General features: G+C 35.3%; 1 protein-coding gene across 11 annotated transcripts in view; it reads right to left on the reverse strand.

The window, feature by feature from the left end:
* Window positions 1-22,089, reverse strand: part of DZIP3 (DAZ interacting zinc finger protein 3) — an 85,503-nt gene that overhangs the window by 42,625 nt on the left and 20,789 nt on the right. For all 11 annotated transcript variants that reach the window (XM_072811784.1, XM_072811782.1, XM_072811781.1 and 8 more), the window contains 8 exons: window positions 17,376-17,492; window positions 14,416-14,496; window positions 13,966-14,090; window positions 10,874-10,988; window positions 6,252-6,371; window positions 4,477-4,578; window positions 3,011-3,103; window positions 2,186-2,238 (listed from right to left, as the gene is read on the reverse strand). In XM_072811784.1, coding sequence (XP_072667885.1) covers window positions 2,186-2,238; window positions 3,011-3,103; window positions 4,477-4,578; window positions 6,252-6,371; window positions 10,874-10,988; window positions 13,966-14,090; window positions 14,416-14,496; window positions 17,376-17,492 — 806 coding nt within the window. The remainder of the gene's footprint in view (window positions 1-2,185; window positions 2,239-3,010; window positions 3,104-4,476; window positions 4,579-6,251; window positions 6,372-10,873; window positions 10,989-13,965; window positions 14,091-14,415; window positions 14,497-17,375; window positions 17,493-22,089) is intronic.

Consider the following 22,089-nt stretch of genomic DNA (forward strand, 5'->3'; position numbering starts at 1 on the left):
GGGATTATGTTGAATCTGTAGATCAAATTGGGAATGATTTGCATCTTAATAGTAACCATATAGGTAAGGTTTTCAAGCTATAGTTTATATACAGTAAAATGAACTCTTTGGAATGAACATTTAAATGAGTTTCTTTGTATACAGTTGGATAACCATTACCATGATCAAGAAACAGAGTATTTTTCTTCCCAAAAAGTTTCCCCCAAATCTCTTTTGTAGTAGTTCCCCTCTCCCAAACTCTAAACCCGAGTAACCATTCAAATGATTTCTATTCTTATAATACTGCTTTTTATTGACTGTCCTTTAGTAGGAAAGCCTTTTACATCTGAATTTTTTCACTTAACATAATTTTTTGAGATTTATTCACGTTATTGCATGTATCAGTAGTTTATTTTTGTTTATTGCTGAGTAGTTTTCCATTGTATAGATGTACCACAATTTTTTTATTCATTCAAAGTTTATATTTGAGTTGTTTCTGGTTTGGGCTATTAAGAATAAAGCCACTATAAATATTCACATATATACTCTTTGTATAAACATATGCTTTCATCTCACTTCTGAAAATTCCTAGGAGTACTGAGTCAGATGGTATATGTTTAATGCTAAAGAAACTGCCAAATGGTTTTCAAAGTAGTAGCTACTGTAGATCTATTTTCTCTTCTTTATGATTTTCTTAATAACACTTTTTCTCTAGCTTACTTTATTGTAACAATACAGTATATAGTGCATACACAAAATATGTGTTAATTGCCTGTTTATGTTATCAGTAGGGCTTCCAGTCAACAACAGGCTGTTAGTAGCCTGTTAAGTTTGGAGGAGTCAAAAATTACATGCAAATTTTTGGCTGTAGGGGGCAGGGAGGGTCAGTACCCCAACCCCTGACCCCCATGTTGTTCTAGGGTCAACAGATTTTTTGATAGGAGAAGGAAAGGGAACACATGATACAAACACCTAATCTAAGTAAGGCTTTCCAAAAATTTAACCAGGCAAAGCCAAAAGAGTAGCGTTTTCTAAGGAAGGCCTAGAGATAAAACAGATGGCACATCTAAGAATTAAATGAAGCTTGGTATAGTTGGTGCAAATATAATAAGAAAAGAATGACAAAGAGATGACACTCTTAAAAGTGCGGGCAGGGACAAAAAGTATCTGAAGAGCCAACCTAAGAAGTCTGAACTAAACTAAGAATAATGAGGAACCTCTGAAAGATTTTTAAAGAGAGAAGTGATATAGCCCAATTTTCATTTTTGAGAAGTGTTCTTGATGACTATGTAACAACAGAAGTAAAGAAAAGTAACATAGGGACAAAAAGAGTTTAGGAGCTGTTTCAGAATCCCAAGTAAGAAATAATGACTTCATTTAATTAAGTGTGAATGTAGGGGCAGAAGTAAGGAGGCATTTACAATATTTTTAAGAAGTTGAATTGACTGGACTTAAAAAAAGTTACACAGCAATGTTGGGAAGAAAGATTTCAAGTCCATTTGTGGGCATGATGAACTATAGATCTTTTGGGAAAATAAAAGTGGAGCTATTTAGTATGCCAGTAGATAGATCTAGATTTTAGGAGTGGAACCTATGATAAAGACTTTACTTCAGTTTCATTTACTTCAGTCTTAGATATCAATGTTATATTCCTGGCAGACTAAAAAATGGTAGACATTTACACTTTCAACGGAAGAGAATCAATGAATTAGGAGAACATTTTATATTGAAATTTCTCATTTCAATAGCAAATAATGCTCTCTACCTCTAGGAGTTCTCAGCTTATACTGCATTTTCCTCTGCAGTACAATTTTCTCATGCAAGAGAAATAATACAATTTTAATTGTCAGACAAGCTGGGAGGCCTGGATGAATTTTGAAAGCTAGGAGACAGTTTTTATTTCACCAAAACCTCATTTAAAAAACTTTAAGAAAAATGTGTTTCGTTTTCAGGAAAGGATTATTTTCATACTTCAGGAAAGAGTATCCACATAATTTACTCTTATTTACTTTAGAATTTAAATGTCTACAAGGCAGGCAGAGAAGGGGAGATAAATGTCAATCAAATAAAATCTTTTCATATAACTAATACTACCTTTAAACTTAATGGAGCTCCAACAAGTGAACAGAAACAGAAAAAAGCAGCAAGTGAAAAATATATACACGCTCAGGGAAAAGAATAAAAGAATATTTTATTTCAAGCTTACCTTGCTCCTAAATTTTCAATGGTTATATATTCATCCTTTCTCACAACTTCAAACTGCAAGTGATGGAAAAAAAAATAGCTCTAAAGTAGTTCAATTTTTAAAATTCTTTAATGTTACTACTTAGCCTTAATATTTGAAAAAGGGCAATGAGAATGAAGCTATAAAGACTTTAAAAACAAGTAAAACAGAAAAGGTAAGCCATATATGCAATCCTTATCAAACAAACTAGAGTTGATCTTAGAAAGCAGTTCTCCTTTTATAATAGTATAGTACTTAAATGCTGAATCTGAAACGCAAAAATATACATATGTAAAGAAGGAAATAATACATATTTCTAATTTTGGTCTATTTATTTATAAACTGAAAATTCAATTAAGATATTTCATTAACTAAAAAAAACTAAGTGGACAGCACTGAAGTATGAAACAGCACAGTATGTGATGTTCTACAGATATATTCATGGGAAGATGGCTCACAGATTAAAAAGAAATTCAGAAAATCTAAGATTATTTTTAACCTTAGAGGGCACAGAATTAGATTATCACTCTTGGTTTATGATAGACTTTCCTCATTGCTACAGCCATTGCTTGCTTTTCTCTCCCCTCTCCCTCTGTGTATATTTTTATTTTTAAAAACTTTTTTATTTTTAATGACCACATATAAATAGTACTTTGGAGAAATCAAAGCAATAGAAAGGTCAGAGAGCTTAGTCATCAAAGAGAAAAACATGACTAAAATACTATTACTATGATTCTCAAATCTGTTTGAAGTAAAAAATACCATTCCAGTGAAGGAAAGCAAGAAAAATAAGAAAACGATACTCACCAAAATTTTAACAATTCCAGGTACATCACATTGTAACATCCTTACCATGTCACCTGTACATCCTTCTTTCAAACATTTTTTCCCACTAAAGGTCTAAAGTTATCAATAGAAAAAACTAATTACTAACAGAAAAAAATATAAACAATAAAAATAGAAAAAATCCCTAATGTGCAAATCTGATTAAAGTTAAAAGCAAATGATGCTAGATGGTAAAACAAAAGATGTGAATAAACATTTGAGAGTTAGCTGTTTAAAGATAGTCCATTTCATGTATCAATGGATATCCTATTTAAAATGCATCATCACACTTTTCTCTCCCATCATTTCTACTTCAAAGTCTCCAAGTAGCAAAAAACAGCCTAATATGTATTTACTGCCTCTAGGGAAAACAATTTCAAGCAAAATGTACTGATTAAGCAAGTGTAAAAAGGAATACTGAATTTCTATCAGATATATGAGGATTCTGGGGGAAAAGAATAAAAAATGTTGAGCCCTTTCTCTGGCTCTGAGCTTGCTATTTCCCCTGGTTAAGTTACTTAGTTTTCTTGTACTTCTTTCTCTGAGGTTGAGTTATAATGATTGCCCTAATAATCAAAAAAAGTGAAAAGTAGTCACATGTTGCTTAAAAAAATAATAACACTCCATACAATTTTTAGTGTACAATGCAAGTTCATGTTTTATCTATTAATCCTCATAACAATCTTAAGAAGTGGATATTACTTTATCCTCACTTTATGGTTTAGAAAACTGAGTCTGAGTGGTTAAATTACCAGCCTAATGTTTAAAAAAAAAAAAAAAAAAAAAGTAAGTGGCTCAATCTGGACTTGAATTCAGATCACCCAACTCTTTATACAATGCCCTTTCTACTATGCCACAAGTGCTTTATAATGGTTTTCTCTTATCTGCACAATATAAACATTCTAGAACCAAACAGTATAAATTCAACTTATGGCCATTAGTTCACTAAAGAGTAATCCAAATAGAATTGGGCTTTGGATTTCTACTTTCGTAAGAATTTAGTTATGTAACTTTACATAAATATAAATACTTATAAATGATTGAAGACCATAAAATTCATTATTGTTCTTTATCCCTTAAGATAGAAAATCCTTAAAATTGTATGTGTCCATTTTTTTTGTTTAGTAATTATATTCTTTGATTCTATGTCCTTTATGTGAATATATACAAAAATATTTTTAAGAGCATAAACTTCTAAAAGGAAGGGAACAAACTGATAGAAATCACTAACCAAAGCAACTAGCAAAATACCCCCTGCAAAGATGTGTTTAATAAATGGTGATGATGAACAAAGAATAATGAGGAGGAAAGCATCAGAGACAATAGGGAAAGAAAAATAAAGGAAGAAAAAAAAAAGAGAGAAGGTTGTGAATAGGAAGAAATGAAGGGGAAAAAGAAGAATGGATAAAGGAAGACATGCTGTAAAATTTTGAAGGAAAAACAAATACCTGATCATTTTCACCTGGATATTTTAAATTCTTGAACTTTTTCCAACAAATTTTATGGAAATAAACACAGCAGCTTTTACTGCACATTAACTGAAAAAATCCCTGAAAAAAGACAAAAGTAAGCTGTTGCTATGGAACCAGTAATTCATATACTACCGTAAAGTCATTCATTCATTCACTCACTTATTTAGACATGAACACCTTAAGTGACTTTCAAAATGCTGCTTTAACTAGATGAGTTTTACATGGCATTCAAAATTTATCAACAGATCACTGGTAATCAAAGAACTTTATAAGTCATTTTTTATAGGCCTATTTTTACATCACTAAAGAAAAAAGCATTCAGACAAAAAGACAAGGCAATAATTGTAACAAGCCAATGTAATACTTTCCATAAACTGTTGTTCTGATACAACAAAATATCAGAAATTTGGTGAGTGACCTTTTCAGAGGAACATGTTGTCTACCCCTCTTCACCTCTATTTTTACATTTCTCTTTTCCTCCAGCCCCAATTCCATACCATTTTCCTGAATCTCTGTTAACAATTGCTAGGCCTGATTTGTAATCTTAGTGACAGATAGCTACTGCATTATCCCAAGTTATAAATTTCTAGTCCTTCCATTATGCACTACCTGGAAACCACAGTCTTGCTTCCTGTAAAAAGGTAAACTGCTTGGATGACAAGGATCTAAATTTTGTGGCCAGGAACTTCTGCTGGTACATGCTGTTCATGTGACTAGAACCCTGGAAGCGTCCCTGGGATATCTGAGGACTATATCACCATGTCACCTAAACCAAGACCCAACTTGCCCCACTCTGAGCACTCTACTTTGCCAGGCCCACTTCCTAATACCTATGCTACTCTAATGAATACATCTAAGGATTTCTCCCCTTGCCACTCACTGTATAAATCATGCTTTGCCGCTGGATTTCCATTATATGATAGAAGTAGTGTCATACTGGCACTGATAGTCACACCTCATCCTATCCTGTGATTTCCCACAGCCTCATTTTGATATATCCAGAGAGAACTAGATTTGACATTGCTGAATTTTTTCAAATCCAGGCTGGTTTCATTTTGCTTGCCCAAGATGCATTCAACAGATAATGATCACTTTGGTCAGTAACAGAATGTTGAGAAGTAACAACCTTTCTCCTTAGTAAAATGCTAATTATTCTACACCTATAACATTTCTAACTATAAAGAATATTTTACATAATTTTTACTGTTATGATTGCAGTGATATTAACTATAACTACAAAGACATTTGAATATTATAAAACTCTAGCAAAATCGATTCTTTTTAATTGACTCACGGGGTATCAATAATTCCTGCCCACTATGAATTTAAGTTCTTAGAGATACCCAACTTTTTTTTTTTTTTTTTTTTTTAAGACTTGAGAGGGAGAGAGAGTATGCCCCTTTGCACATGCAAGCAGAGAGCAGAGGGGCAGAGGGGGAGTGAGAGAGAGAAAGACAATCTCCAGCAGACTCCCCATTAAGTGCAGAGCCTGACCTAGGGCCTGATCTCAAGACTCTTTATGACCTGAGCTGAAATCAAGAGTTGGATGCTTAACCAACTGAGTCACCCAGGCTCAGTTGAAGATATTTAACTTAACTGCATTTCTACTATAATTAAACTCTTTTTAACTAATTATTTAATTACTACTATAATTAAGTACTCTTTTTAAACAATATTTTGATGCAAGATAATAAATTTTATCTCTTTAACTTTACAATTTCATTTTTAAAAATGGTTAATAATTATATTACCTTGTAATTGGTGTTCTTTAAAATGTCGGCTTCACAAGATCGTTCACAATCTAGATAACTGCAAATGGTCTGCTTCATTATATTACTTTCAGTGGTCTTGATAAAATCATTAAGAAGATCCTAGATTTTAAAATTCAAAAAAATCTTATGAGTTATATTAGTATCAAGATTGCAACACTTTCAATATTTTACCTTAAATAATATGTCCATTTTATCATCTCTTTTTGAAGTCATTGCATGTTTAAAAAACAACACAACAGTAATAGAACATGTTTCTTTCATTCAAAGTAAATAATATTTGGGAAGGCCCTAAATTAGAAATACTGGGCTCTTTACTGAACATAAACATGGAGAAAGGAAGAAGAGTCTATGTTTGAAGCTATACTTCTCTTGACTCCATCCTAACTCATAGCATAATACCTGGCATGTTCCTATTAAAAACTTCTTTCTCTCTCTCTCTCTCTCTCTCTCTCACACACACACACACACACACAGACAACAAATCAATGCGAACCCAGGGAGGCCTGCTAGAACTGGTTCCTAGGACATCACATTGGCAGCGAGACTCCTGGAGTGGTGCAAATACGCCACTTGCTGCTTTAATGGGCAGAAGTACCATACAGAAATATGCTTCCAATGTTTAGAGTTACAACCTGGAATGTAATTTCCTATTTTCAAATGCTGATTAAATGTAGGTGAAACACATTATCAAGTCTACATTAAACAAGTCTTTAGACCAGGTCCTTAATACTTACCCCTTAAAGAGATAGTATCACAGGATTTCAAATAGTATTTCTAATATAGTGAGAGAATGCAACATGACAAATAAGCTCCTAGAGACTGTTTGATAAATCTAGTCACCATTTATATTATTATTTTGATGCCATTCAATACCCTTTTCCCAGTCTTTATAGAGCTAGTTCTAGTCTTGACTCTCTGGTTCCCACTTAAATATCACCTCCCAGGGATCTCTGGGTGGCTCAGCGGTTTGGCGCCTGCCTTCGGCCTAGGGCCTGATCCTGGAGACCTGGGATCGAGTCCCACATTGGGCTCCCTCATGGTGCCTGCTTCTCCCTCTGCCTCTCTCTCTCTGTCTCTCATGAACAAATAAATAAAATCTTAAAAAAAAAAAAAAAAATCACCTCCCAGAGAGACACATACCCATATGTGCATATAGACATATACAGGTATATTAACTGTGTACCTGTGTGTTCTCTGTTTCTCATTTTACTATAGTTTGATTAATCATTCCACTGTTTAAAAGTCTTTAGGGGTTTTAAATTAACTTCAAGATAGTATCTGAACCCCACACCTGGCTTATATAAGGCCTTCCATGATCTAATTGACATTCACCTGATATATTATGCATTTATGAAGCAAAAACAGATTGTCATTACAAAAAAAAAACTCATAACAGAAACTCTTGATAGATAATAGCTGTAATAATCACTGAAATTAAAAATTCAATAGAAAGATAGGAATGAGGGTAATGTTAAAAATAACAACCATATGAAAGAACGCTACCCTGCTAAAGTGCCAGCATCTCTAGGAGCACTATATTCCCCCAACAGCATGAGCTTATCTAAAGGGATATGTGAAGATAGGAGCAACTGGGGAAGAGCAGGCCTCTGATAGAACTCACCTAGGATAAAGTGGTATAGGTCAGCCCTCTAAAAGTCCTAAAGAACTGATCACAATGTGTGGAAAGCAAGACTATTGGTGGGGTGCCAGGGACTAATCCTAACAGGTAAAGAACATGCAGGCCTACAGCCAGAATAGGGTCACTGAAGCATTCTATCCTACCAGGCATTGAACCTTTATTGGATGTTAAAGTAGTACAGGGAGGGAGGGCTGGTGGAAAGTCTAAAGCAGCTGGAATGGTGGTTGGGTGCCCAAGAAACTCATGGCAGCAACTATTTTTGAAGCAGTACATAAATATTTTAATAAACAACTAATATGATAGCACTAGTGGGCATCGGCTGATTATCAGCCCTATGCAGAAAGTTAAAGAAAAAGCTCCTACAAAGTAAAACAAAAGGCAACATACAATAAATAGGGGAAAAAATATGAAAATCACAGATTTAGTCCAAGATGTTGAGTATCTGAATAACAAATATTTCATAAATAAAAGTGAAAATGAAAAAAAAATCATCTAATAAATACATTTTTTAAATGTGCCAGAACATTTTCAAAACACAACTCAGAACACTAGGGAATACAGAATATCCTAAAAACTCCAAGAAAAAAAATAGGTTATAAGCAAAATACTGTGAATCAGAACATGAATCAGATTTCTCAGAAGTACTACTGGAAGCAAGGAGATAGCGGAAACATTCCGAAAATATGAAGGAAAATAATTTGCAACCTATAATTCTATGCCCAGGTAAGATATAAATGAAATGTACAAAGAATATATTATTTTGAAGACTTGAAAGCTCTTAAAAATTTACCTCCCAATCATACCCTTTTCAGGGAGGGAGGGCTGATTAAACAAGTCTTTTTAAGACTGTTGTACCAACAAAACAAGGGAGTAAACCTAAAAAGAGAAAACTTGAGATCCAAGAAAAAGAGGATCCTACATAGAGGCGAAGGATATTCCAAGGAATAAAAGAAAACCCTAAGGCAAATTTAATAAAAATTTGTAACTATTGCTAGGATGCTAATAAAAATTTGTAACTATTGCTAGGATGGGGAAAGAAGTGTATATGTGAAGGGGATGTATAAGAGAGCTAATAAAACCTCCACATCTGCCATAAAGAGAAGTCAGAAAATAATACCTAAAATGAAGAAATGTTGTAAAAAGCTGTACATCTTTTCAAAAGATATAGATATATCAAAGAAAAATACCTAGAGAGTTGGAAGAAGATGTCTCTCGTTAAGAACTACAATTAGAGATGACTGACCACAGATTGTTAAGTCTTAACATTATTTGACAAACTGTATATGTGTATTACTTTGCTTGGAAACATAAATTCACTAAAAATGTTTGGATAATAAAATTATTTTAAAAGGAGGAGGAAAAAGAGAAAACTAAGACCAAATAGGACTGCTTTAGGAAAGCAGAGAAGCTTAATGTTAAAAATAACATATAAAATAATTAGTAAGTCTAGGTTTAAAGCCATGTGATTTTCCTGACAAATGCCAAAAATTGTCTGCTTTTTCTACTGATTCCTGAGAGAGCTATATTAAAATAGTACTCTGTGACTAGAGAGTTTTCTATCTCTCCTTCTGTATTATCAGTTTTTGCCCCATATATTTTGAAGCTATATTATTAGGTTTATACAATTTGAGCTATTATAGCTTCCAAGAAAGTCGAATCTTTTATTGTTTCAAAACATCCACTTTGAGGAATGCATGTAGCTTTCAAGTCAGCCAAAATATAAGGATCCAAAAAAAGTTTAAAGTCTGGAAAGAGATAGGTCAAACATTAACCAAGAGAAACCTGTAGTTATTTTCATAATAAACAAATTAGAAAGTTACTTTAATATGGCTTAAAAGATGGGTAAAAATTATCCCAAAAGAATACCAAGAAGGTACGGGAAAACGGAAAATCATACTTTGTCTTAAGAATACAAACTGGTAGGGTGCCTGGCTGGCTCAATCAGTTAAGCAGGGTCATGAGTGGGGCTCCTTGCTCAGTGCAAGGTCTGCTTGAGATTCTCTCCATCTCCCTTTGCCCCTCCCCCAACTTGCACATGCGCACATACGTGCGCCTTCTCTCCCTCTAAAACAAACAAACAAACAAAACCCAAAAAAACAAACTGGTACAAACTTTCTGAGAAGAAATATGAAGATAGATATCAACAAGTTTACAAGTATGTAAAAGACTGCTTCACAATTCTACCTTTAGAAATTTGTCCTATGGAAAGCTATGTGGGAAATGCACAAAGATCACTTTACACATTGGTGAAAAACTGGAATGTCTAGGATAAGCTAAATGTTCAATAGCAGGAAATTGGTTACAGAAATTAAAGCATAGTTATAGGATGGATCATGAAAAGAAATCATACTGTAGAATAATCCAATTACTGGGAAATCCACAGTATATATTTTCAAACTACACATCAAGGTGAATAACATCATTCCAATTTACTAAAAATAAAGGATACAAGTGTTTATACATGTGTCTCTGGAAAGACATAAATGAAAATAGTAAAAATAGTTTCCCCATTTGAAGAAATATGGATGAATTTTATCTTTGGGCACTTTTGTTATTTTTCATGTTTTCTAAAATAAGTTTTTCATGTTTTCTTAGTACTTTTAAATTTTCAATCAACAACAAAGTAATGGTAAAAATAGTCAATAGAAAAAAGTTAATTAACTATTACATTTAGCTCTAGCCATGTGAAGTACTGGACCAGTACACCTTTTAATCTTGTTTTTAAATAATAACGAATCTTATTTGCAAACACAGCCACCCACCTCACTCCTCTGTACATGGTGAATCTCTACATGTTGAATTCTGCACTAGATATTGGAATCAATATTATTTTTTATATAAAAAGCTAATTTCCAACAAAAGAATGTGCTTGCTATAGAATATGACAAAGTTAGCACTGCCACACACACTTCGTCAAAAGTGATTCTGATTAGTCACAGATGAAATGCTGTTAATTTCTTACTTTAAAAGTTGTGGGTAAATCTTCATCTTCTGTAGGATCTATGTCAAACCAATGATCATTTGTTTCTCCTATTTCTTGTAAGCTTTTATGAAATTCTAGGAGTCCTCCATTATATCTGCAAGGCATTTTAAAATAAGGTTAGTTTGAATGGGACTCTGTAACTAGATAGTTTACCAATATGACAATGAGCAACCTTTTTTTTTTTTGGTAGTAAATAGGGTAGTGATAACCTCTGGCATGCTATAGAAATACAAATGCTAGGACTCTCACCTGTGGCAGATTGGGATGAAATACAGGTGGAAGGGGAGGCAATAGATTATGTAGTAGCTCAAGCTTGAACAGTATGGGGGCCATGGTAATTAAAGGGATTGTAGAGTTGGTTGGCTTTTGTCTACTGTCTTGGAAGCCTTGAAGAAAGAGAATGACAGGCACAGGTCAGCCAACTGTTGACTCAGGGCACACTGTGAAAGACAGAGGACTCTATAGCAGCATTTAAAAAGGCTCTCATCTCCTTTAGCCATAAAGATAATCTGTACTGAAAATCAGGCCAGATTTAATCACAAGGTGAAACAAACTGCACAAGAGACCAAATGCACCTCCTTGATAGGACTATTACCAACTCAGGACACTGAAAACTAAAAGGTCTCTATGTTAACATTTAAAGAACCCTTATCAAGTCTAGCCTTACAAGGGCAAACTGTGCTGAAAATGAGGCCCAGTATTTAGTCACAAGGGTTGAATAAGAGCAAAGACTAAAAGCACTGCCTCAGTAGGACTGTTATGCTAACATCAGGACTTTGATAGGGGACAAGTAGACCCTGAGATCTGAAATGAGGACATTTAAGTAAAACCCCTAAATTGTCCTGAACCCTCTGGCTGACAAGGACCCCTTTTTTTGCTAGAGGAGTGCAGAATCCCTTTATTGACCAAGCCAAAATATCATCTTCTTTCTCAAGATCCTGTCCTATCTCCACTCATTGCTCAGAGACTATACGATCAAGTATAAGCAAAGCCCAAGTGGGAAAATAAGAGTCCCTGCTCCAAAAGAAAAAGCTTATTCATCACAAGAACTGCAGAACTTGACTAGTGTGTACTGGCAGAAACATACATGGGAGTGGATCTTAAGAGTGCAGAACCAACAAAGACACAGCTGGATAGGGAAGTATATGTGGAATTGGGATGACTCCTTCATAGTTCAAAATTTACTTTCCTAGCAAGGATACCTGAGCCACCTGGCCAATATGCCTCTCAGAAGGCTACTTCAAGCTTGGATCCAACAGTGCCCTACAGTAACTGAGGTGGAGAAGCTGGACTTTTTTTTTTTTTTTTTTGGCAAGTTATTGAAGAGAGCTCAGGGATATAAGGATGTTAGAATGGACTTGCACATAAAACCAAAGAAGCCACCACTAGACAAGGTTCCCTGGAAAGGCCCAGAGGACACTGCATCCATTAAAGCAGTAAGAAATACACAGTGAGAAAGGCACCAGTGTCTTTGAGCAGCTCAGTGGTGGCTATTCTCTGTAGGCCAGGGATGAAAGTAAATGACGCTGTCATGTGATTGGACTTTCTATCATTGATACTAGAAACACAGAGATACACAGAGAACAGATTCTCTCCAATGTCCACTGGTAAAGAGACTAAAGAATAGTTCACACATCTGAGAGAACAGCAGTACACATTCTTTGTCTTCTCTCACAGCTATGTGAATCCATTCTTCAATATAAATTAAAGAGATTCTGACCATCCTGAAATTCTGCAAAACATCACACTGGCTCATTATATTGATGGTATCATGCTAGTAAATGGGAAGCAGGAAGTATCCTAGGTACCCTAGTAAAAAACAAGCATGCCAGAGGATAGAAGATAAACCTTGCAAAATAATCAGATAACTCCCAAAGAGTGACTCTTTTAGGAATCCCATGGTTGGACCCAGCAGTAATCCTGCATAAGGACTGGCACTGCTGCCAAATTCATCTCTCAAGTGTCAGTCAAACATGATTTCCCCAGGAAGACTTCTGATTCCCAGAACCAGACTGGAGGTCTAGTAAAGACTATTTCATTATTCACTGCATTTTCCTCCAGAGCTATATTTCATAATTGATTTGTATAACTGATTATTTGATAAAGGTCTGTAACCTTCACTACACTGTCAGTTACATTAAGACAGGAACTGCCTACTTTGTAAACCATCGTATCCCCAACACTTAGCACACACAGTCTCTAGAATATGATAAATTCTTAACAAATAAAATTAATAGGGATCCCTGGGTGGCGCAGCGGTTTGGCTCCTGCCTTTGGCCCAGGGCGCGATCCTGGAGACCTGGGATCGAATCCCACGTCAGGCTCCCGGTGCATGGAGCCTGCTTCTCCCTCTGCCTATGTCTCTGCCTCTCTCTCTCTGTGTGTGTGACTATCATAAATAAATGAAAAAAATTAAAAAAAAAAAAAACAAATAAAATTAATAAATTATGCCACAAATGGCTCAAGGATCTCCATATATGAAGTAAATAAATAGTTCATATAGGTTCTCCTGTACAATTTCACTAACTGTGTAATCTCTTCAGTATTTCCCACACCCAGCATCTGGACCCTTTCAATGCTTTAGAAGCTCATTCATACCTTAAATACACTTTTCCAATTGGTGATAATATTAATAACTACAACTATCATTTATTTATTAAACCTAGCATTTTATGTTCTGAGCACTTAATCATCTGCAACATCCTTATAAGGTAGGCACTATTATTAGTTCTATTTTACAAGTAAGGAATGATAAGGCTGAGTAACATTACATTTCTTAGCGTAATAGATTAGTTACATGGTAGAAAATGTATTTAAACCCAAGTCTCTGAGACTCCAAAGCCTATGTTCCTAATGTCGTTGCTACACTGCCTTTTATTGTCATTACCTGTTAAGTTTGAAATTTAATATTCTCAAATACATTAAAGAAATTATTATCTATAGGAACAGATGAAGAGGAACCAGTATAGTACAAATGTCATGGTACCTGGTATACTATAAAAACTTTATCCCATTTCACAATGCTAAAAGATGAAAGGCAAGATCTACCCATTTATTAATAAAATCCTTACCTCTTCTGAGCACATCGAAGCAAACCACGTCCAAAATAAACTAAAGACATAAAGTTCTCACAAATTTCATTTTCTTGGATCACCATCTTCATCACTAGAAATTTATTCTCTGCTTCTGTATAATCCTGTAGTAACATAAAACTAGGTTTGGCTGATATAAAAGGCATTTTTTTCTTTTACAATAATTATTTTCCAAACTGGAGAAGTCATGGCAGCTTTCATATTGATCCAGTCATGTAGTCATTTATTCACGTTTCTAATCCTAGCATCTGTTTGTGATCACATAGATAATGTACTCATTGATTAAAATACTTATTTACGAAAGAAGATCTTCTTTAGCCAACATTTCAAAATGAACATTTAGAGAATTTCTAAAATCAACCTTTTAATTTGTTAAAATGCAGTGAGTGTGAAAATATTTACAATGGGCAAATAACATATGCTACATACCTCTTTCTTTCCTCTTTCAGTGAGTGCTACTCCATACAAAAACAGTAATGTCAAGTAATAACCAATATTAATTTGATGTGCCTAAAAGAAAAAAACCTGGTTATTTAAACACTATATGTTAACTGAATAAAAAATAAATATCCTAGGTACTTAGCAATTACTGAAAATAGTAAAAATTCATATATACATATTTAAGATTTTATGTATTTATGAGAGACACAGAGAGAGGCAGTGACACGGGCAGAGGGAGAAGCAGGCTCCATGCAGAGGGCCCAATGTGGGACTCGATCCTGGATCCTGGGATCACGCCCTGAGTCAAAGGTAAACACTCAACTGCTGAGCCACCCAGGCATCCCAAAATTAATATATTATCACCTAATAAGAATATCAAATACATTTTATATGTATTTAACCTTGAAGAAAAAGGATAGTCGATAATCTTAAAATATTTATTTTTTGTTTTTTTTAATTTATGATAGTCAAAGAGAGAGAGAGAGAGAGGCAGAGACACAGGCAGAGGGAGAAGCAGGCTCCATGCACCGGGAGCCTGACGTGGGATTCGATCCCGGGTCTCCAGGATCGCGCCCTGGGCCAAAGGCAGGCGCCAAACCGCTGCGCCACCCAGGGATCCCGATAATCTTAAAATAAAACATTAGAATTTAATTAAAGAAAATGAAAGTCATCAGGATTTATTGTCTCATTTCTCCTCTTACCCCCACACGCTACAAATGGCTAAGGATTGCCATACAGATGTAGTAATCAGTACAATTATATTCTGAATCCTGTGAATCCCTCGGAACACGGCGGTGGGTCTTAGAGACCCCAGACACAAAACTTCCTGATTTTGGTAATATATATTATGTAACTATTGAGTGAAACTGAGTACAAGACCTCTCTGCAATTTTGAATCATACAGCTATATTTTTGCAACTTCTATGCATCTAAAATTACCTCAAATAAAAAGTTTAAAAATTGTCCATGTTGAAAAATATTGTACATTCTGTTCATAAGCACTCTAACTGAAAATCATAACCATATCTTTTGTCACATTAACTTTTTCAATGAGACTGTCCCATACCATAAACAAGATTTTTTTCAGGTACACAGGGATGATAAGCATCTATAGGCTATAAGTCGTCTTCTTTACTGATCTTTACTAGGTATCCTCTGACCTAGCATACTTCTCCTGGCTAACAGTTCACATTTATGAGGTAACTGGCAGGAGTTAGAAGTTTGGCTTCAAATTGATCTCAGTGGAAAGAGACATGTGTTTGCTCTCAATGAACCCATTTAACATTAAACTGGTTTCCATGTTAATTCCCATCTCTGCAGAGGGGGTAAAATGCAGTTCACAGAATAGACTCTAAAGCCAAGACTACATGGGTTTGTATCCTGACTCCACTACTTACTACCTGATGAACTAAGCAAGCTGTTTAACCTCTATGGTTCAGTTTCAAATCTGTAAAATGGGAATAATGAGGTGGGGGTGCTTGTGAAGAGTAAATGAACTAATCCTTACAAAGAGTGTCTGTCATATAGCAAACACTAAATAAGTGTAAACTATTATATTGTAGCTTTTAAAAAGGCTGGCTTCATAAATAACAGAGCCTTTGGCTCATACAATTCTAAAATAAAACATTTTGAGAACAGGATAAAATGTGAAATTATGGTAATGCTGTAATTAGAAGTATAAGGTAGAGAACTCAGGAATTTAGAGACATAAGCAGTACATTTCTAACAATATGCTCTGCCCTTTCCTCCCTACCTTCCCCCACCCATTAGCAGGGATTATTCCAAGTACTGGAACTAAATGGATATAGAGATGTTATTGGCAACTGTCCCTTGCCCTCACCCCACTGCCACCTCCTACAACAAAGCTGCTCCACCTATGCTTGGTAGCCTTGAGGAACAGAGAGCACCATTTGGATACAGCAGTTGGCTGCTCTGATCATGACAATTCCAATTCTGCTCAACAATGCTACCAAGAGAGGGATCTCTTTCATTTCCTAATGTAAGACTCATCTTTGAAGTGATGCCTAAGTACCGCAGGCTAAGCAATCAGCATCTGTTAATGCTGATTTTATACTCATTTATTTTACTGCTTGGCAACCTGGTCAGTGGGATAAAGAGCAGATCTTTAGCATACCAGAAGTTTTGGCAGTTTTGGTTAACAAATTCTTTTTTACCTCTTTTGACTCCATGTAGAATCTCTTTAGGGTGGTATATACCACCACTTAGAACTGTCATCCTGAGAGTCTTAAATAAATATGATTTCTCTACTTCCTTGTACATCTTTATACTATGCAATTTGGTGTCTTTGCTACCTTGGTTGGTACGTCAGTAGTCCTTTCTTAAAAATTTCTCTAATCCATCTTCACATGGGTGTGAAACTTAGATTACTTTACTAATCCAAATTATTAGCTTCCAAAGAAGCGATTTTTTCTTCTACTGTCCTGTATATTGGTTCTGATTTTTGGTGCCAGGTTTATTTTTCCTCAGATTTCCTATTTATTTCTAAAGTACTGAACATACAAATATATCTTGTCAATTTTATCTTGCAGGAGTACTCATTAACAGATGATACAAGTTCCAATTTTAATCAAGTCCTAATATTTCAGGACTTGATTAATAACTAGGAAGAAAGGAAGGAGTAATTTCTGAAGTTTCTAACTCTCCATTTCTAAATGGGAAAGCCTGTGTTTACTAGTTCAAGTTTCTCTTCATTAAGAGGAACAATTTTATGGGTAGGGAAGGGGACTAGATTAGGCTCATTACAGAGATGCAGTAATAAAAAAGTACAAGACACAGGAGGGAAATCAAATTATGCATACTTTTTCTCCAGAGGTAAAAGGAAAATACAAATTGGTCTACACCTTAAAACAAGGATTACACTAGCTACCCTCTCATTGCAGAATGCTGTCCAAGACCATTATTTAAAACTTAAGAAAGAAAACACTTACAGTATAATTAGTAGCCTGAATGTTCCTAAGTGCTGCTTCCAGTTGTGTTATCAAGAAACGTAAAGTCAAAACAGGAACAATTTCCTCCACATTCTGGCTGTTAGCTGCAACTTCTCTCTGTGGAAGTAATTTGACCAAAAATGTAATTACTGCAAGTATCTACATATATTTTTATTATACAGTAATATATGTTATTTGTACAAAGCCTGGAGATGATTTTATAAAAATCCACACCACCGGGGCACCTGGATGCCTCAGTTGGTTGGGCATCCAACTTTTTATTTTGGCTCAGGTCATGATCAAGGATCAAGCTCTAGGTCAGGTTCTCTTCCTCCCTCTCTCCCACTGCTTGCTTTCTCTCCAATAAATAAATCTAATATATAAAAAATAAAATAAAATAAAAATCTACACCACCCAGATACAATTCTTCTCTCATTTGTTTTCAAGTAGTCTGACAAATCTTCTTTGTAACTATTTCCTCAAAACTCTTAAAAGGCATTCCTATGGCTGCCAAGGGGTTGGCCACATCCACTCCTACTTTAGAGGAAAGTGGTAATCCCAGTTTATTCTCCTACCTTCTATTCCCTAAGCATGGCGAAAATCTTCCTTCCAGCCCTGAGCCTGCAGGAATGTTAGCATTAATACCAACACCAGGGCAAGGCATCTTAAGCTGCAATCTGACTGGATTTATTATCTATCATAATTTGTTATTTACATGGATGAAATGAAAAAGAGGACTAGGTCTTATCTTTGTGTCCATTTCTCAATGCCTTATACCTACAAGTGCTTGGCTTAAATTCTATTACGTGTTTAACAAAGTATTATCTGTGTGGAAAATTTAACCTACACTTTCTTAACTTGGTTTCTAGCATACATTACTTTGCTTTTCTCCTAGATAACTAGATATTTTGTCTCCCCAGCACTCAATTTAATGAACCTCCTCTCTGCCAACACATATGTTCCTTAAAGTAATCCTCTGGCATGTTTTTACATAACGTCTACATACAGACAGTTTCTAAATTTATATTTCCAACTAACAACTATCACCTGAATTCCAGACTCATATATTCAATCAGTTACTCAATAGTATCTCTTGGATTTGAGTAAGCATCTAACGCCTAACAATAAAGTTCCACCTCCTTTAGAACTGGAAAAGCTAGATAAAATATAAAAACCATGTTTTGAAAGAGAAAGCTACCAAGGTACAGAAAATCTCTGGGGCTGACATTCAGAAGGTTAAGTCTAGACGTAAGACTGACTTTTGGAGCCACTTTTCTCTTTAAGGCAATTACCATTTTCAGTTGCAGCTAAGAGACTGAGATGCTAAGAGTTGTTTTTAGCCAACTTACAAAGCTGGGGGAAAAAAGAATCCATTACCTATCAAGGATGAGAGACCCTAGAAAACACTTCATCCTTTGGTTAGAACCTTGAAGAAATATACCCTTAGCATAAAAGTATAGGTTTTGGTTCTAGTTTGGATGCAAGTAGTTTATTTGCGAAGTGCAGAGAACAATGGTAGGGGACTAGAGATGTGATACAGGGAAAGGAAAGCAGGCTTTAAATTAAAGGGTATGTTATTTTTTTTAAGATTTTATTTATTTATCCTGAGAGACAGAGATATAGGCAGAGGGAGAAGCAGGCTCCCTGTAGGGAGCCTGATATGATCCAGTACCCTGGGATCACGACCTGAACCGAAGGCAGATGCTCAACTACTGAGCCACCCAGGTGTCTCTATTGTTTTTTTAAGAGAGGGAGTTGGGGGGGGGGGGGGGGGGCAGAAGAAAGGGGGAGAGAGAATCTTAAGCAGGCTACATGCCCATCATGGAGCCTGATATGGGTTAGATCTCACCTGAGATCATGACCTGAGCTGAAATCAAGAGTCAGACACCTAACTGAGTCACCTAGGTGCCTCAATGGGTGCATTATTAAGGTAGTTACCCACAGTGGGTGGCTGGAGTTAAGACAACAGAGAAACTCAGTAAAATAATGAAAAACAGAGTCTTCAGTATTATTCAACTCAAAGGGAGAGAAAACTGGGATATTTGCAGCATAACTCCTAAAGTTTGATTGAACGACGATGGGGTGATGTAGGAGTATTAATTCCTTGGGATTTCTGAACTGCCATGGGAAGTAAAACCTTCTGTAGTTCCAGAAAAAAAAAGTTGGTTTTTTTTTTTGTTTTTTTCTAAGGTCTTATTTATTTGAGAGAGGGAGAGAGCACAAGCGGCAGGCAGAGGGAGAAGGAGAAGCAGGCTCCCCACCCAGCAGGGAGCCTGATGCAGGACTTGATCTCAGGACCCCTGGATCATGACCTGAGCTGAAGGCAGTAGCTCACCCGACTGAGCCAGCCCCCTCTCCCCAAGGGTCTTAAGGCATAGAGATACAGACATTGAAAACTGGAAATTGTCCAGAGCATACTGAAATAAGAGGTCAAGGGGCTAAGAGTTATGTGCAGGGCACTGACGGTATCTACCACAAAGGGTAAACCATAAATAGACCCTTCTTCACAGAACAGAGAGTTGGAATCACTTCAATCCTTAGTGGAATTAAGTGATCTGCCAGAAAAGCACATTACTAAGTAAAATTTTGTGCAGTTTTTCTACTACTTCTCAAAAGAAGGTTGCTCTAAACCCACTCCAGCAGCCACTGCAAGTAGCAGAATTCTCTATTATCCTTTAGGTGATTATGGAATTAGTTTTGATGTTTTCATGTTCATTCATGATTTGGGTTATTTTTGCCTTTGTCTTAAGATTCTTAACAGGCATTTATCCATTTTACCGCTCTTTGGGAAAAAAAAAAGTTTTGGCTTTATGACTTTCTCTATTTTTTTATTCTATTTCAATAGACAGATATCTTTTTACTTCCTTTGACTTTTTTTTTTAATTGGCTGTTCTTCCATTAATCTCCTGAACTTTATGTTTAGATGATTTGTTACTCGGCCATGCTTCTTTTTCTAACATATGTATTTCAAGCTACAAATATTCCTCGAAGCCCATATTTTACTTAAAAAATACTTTAATACATGTTTTCTATTCAGTTCAAAAATTTGCCTAATTTCCACTGAGATTTCTTACCTTAGCCCTGGGTTACCTAGAGGTAAGTATCTTAAGAACAAGGATTTTTTTTTTTTTTAGTTTTTTTTTTTTTTGTATTAATCTTCAACTTAATTCTATAGTAGTTAGAGAACATGCTCTATATGTTGTGATTCTTTGGAGTTGATGAGACTTGCTTTGTGACTAGCACATGTAATTTTTATAAATGTTCCATGTGCACTTAAAAAGAACGTATATCCTGCCACCATTGGGCGTAGTGTTTTGTGTTTGTGTGTTAATTAGATGGAGTTGGCTCCACTAATTTTGTGTCCATGTCATATCAGTTATTAAGAGAACACGTTAAAATCTCCTACTGGGATTGTCAATTTGTCCAACTCCTAACATTATCAATTTTGTCATCTTATACATAAGAGTTCTATATGAATTTGAATCTACTTCTGGAATTTCTCCTCTATTTTCCAGACTTGTCCATAGAGTCAAGAACAATTAATACAATCTTGTACTTAAAGAGAGTTTCATAGTAAGTTTTAATATCTAGTGGGCAAGTTAAGTTCTCAGCCCTTCTCCCCTATACTTCGCTTTCACAATTTTCTTGTCTTTGGTTATTCTTCCTTTTATTTTCCCTCTAGACTTTAGAATTAGCTTTCAGTAATAACAATGAAAAAAAAAATCTTTTGTCATTTTTTGATATGTGGTATTTATAAATTTTAATTTAAGGAAAACTGATAGCTGTATCACACCGTCCTCCTATGTGTATGGCTTTCCATTTGGTCTTCTTACCTTTATTAGTTTCAGAATCTTCATTTTTAGTTTTAATATAGAGTACTGACTTCTAAACTTAATGTGAAGAAAACAGTTATGTAGATACTTGCTAAAATGCAGATTCCAAGACCTACCCCCAGAGATTTTAATTCTTTAGGACTAGTATGGGGTTCAAATGGTCTCATGTAGATGGCCTAGGAAAAACTTGGAGAAATACTAGTTTGTATCTTGTATATTTCTTATGTTTTCCTAGGCATTTTACTTTTTTGTTGCTATTATAAATAAAAACTCTTCTTTCATTTTAACCTTTTTTTTTTTTTAATTTATTTATTCATGAGAGATACAGAGAGAGAGAGAGAGGCAGAGACACAGGCAGGGGCAGAAGCAGGCTCCATGCAGGGAGCCTTACATGGGACTCAATCCAGGGTCTCCAGGATCACACCCTGGGCTGCAGGCGGCGCAAAACCGCTGCGCCACCGGGGCTGCCCCAATTGGCTTTTGTTTACATATAGAAAGGCCACTGATTTCTATTTCTTGTTGTTTCTGGGTGATTTCCAAAAGAGGGAAATAGTGGCATTATTCCAGTTTCAAATAAGAATTTATGCTGGTAAATTATCTCAGTTGAGGTTATAATTGTATGTAATTTCTTTGGATATTTTCAGAGTTTGTTTGAATTTTTAATCGTAATAGTATTAATTTGTTTCATGGAAATAATAATGTATTCTTCCACAGAAAAGGCAACTGTGGCCTTTTCAAAACACTTATGGTGTTTTGCCCCCAATTAAAGGCTACAAAGACATGAGTAGAACATTTTCTAAACTTTGAAAAACTCCATTCAAGAACTGATACCCATCTTGTGCTGAAAAAAGTTCAAATTATTATCTAAAAAAACTATTTCC

This window comes from Canis lupus, chromosome 35 (assembly GCF_048164855.1).
Source record: "Canis lupus baileyi chromosome 35, mCanLup2.hap1, whole genome shotgun sequence".
NCBI lineage: Eukaryota > Metazoa > Chordata > Mammalia > Carnivora > Canidae > Canis > Canis lupus.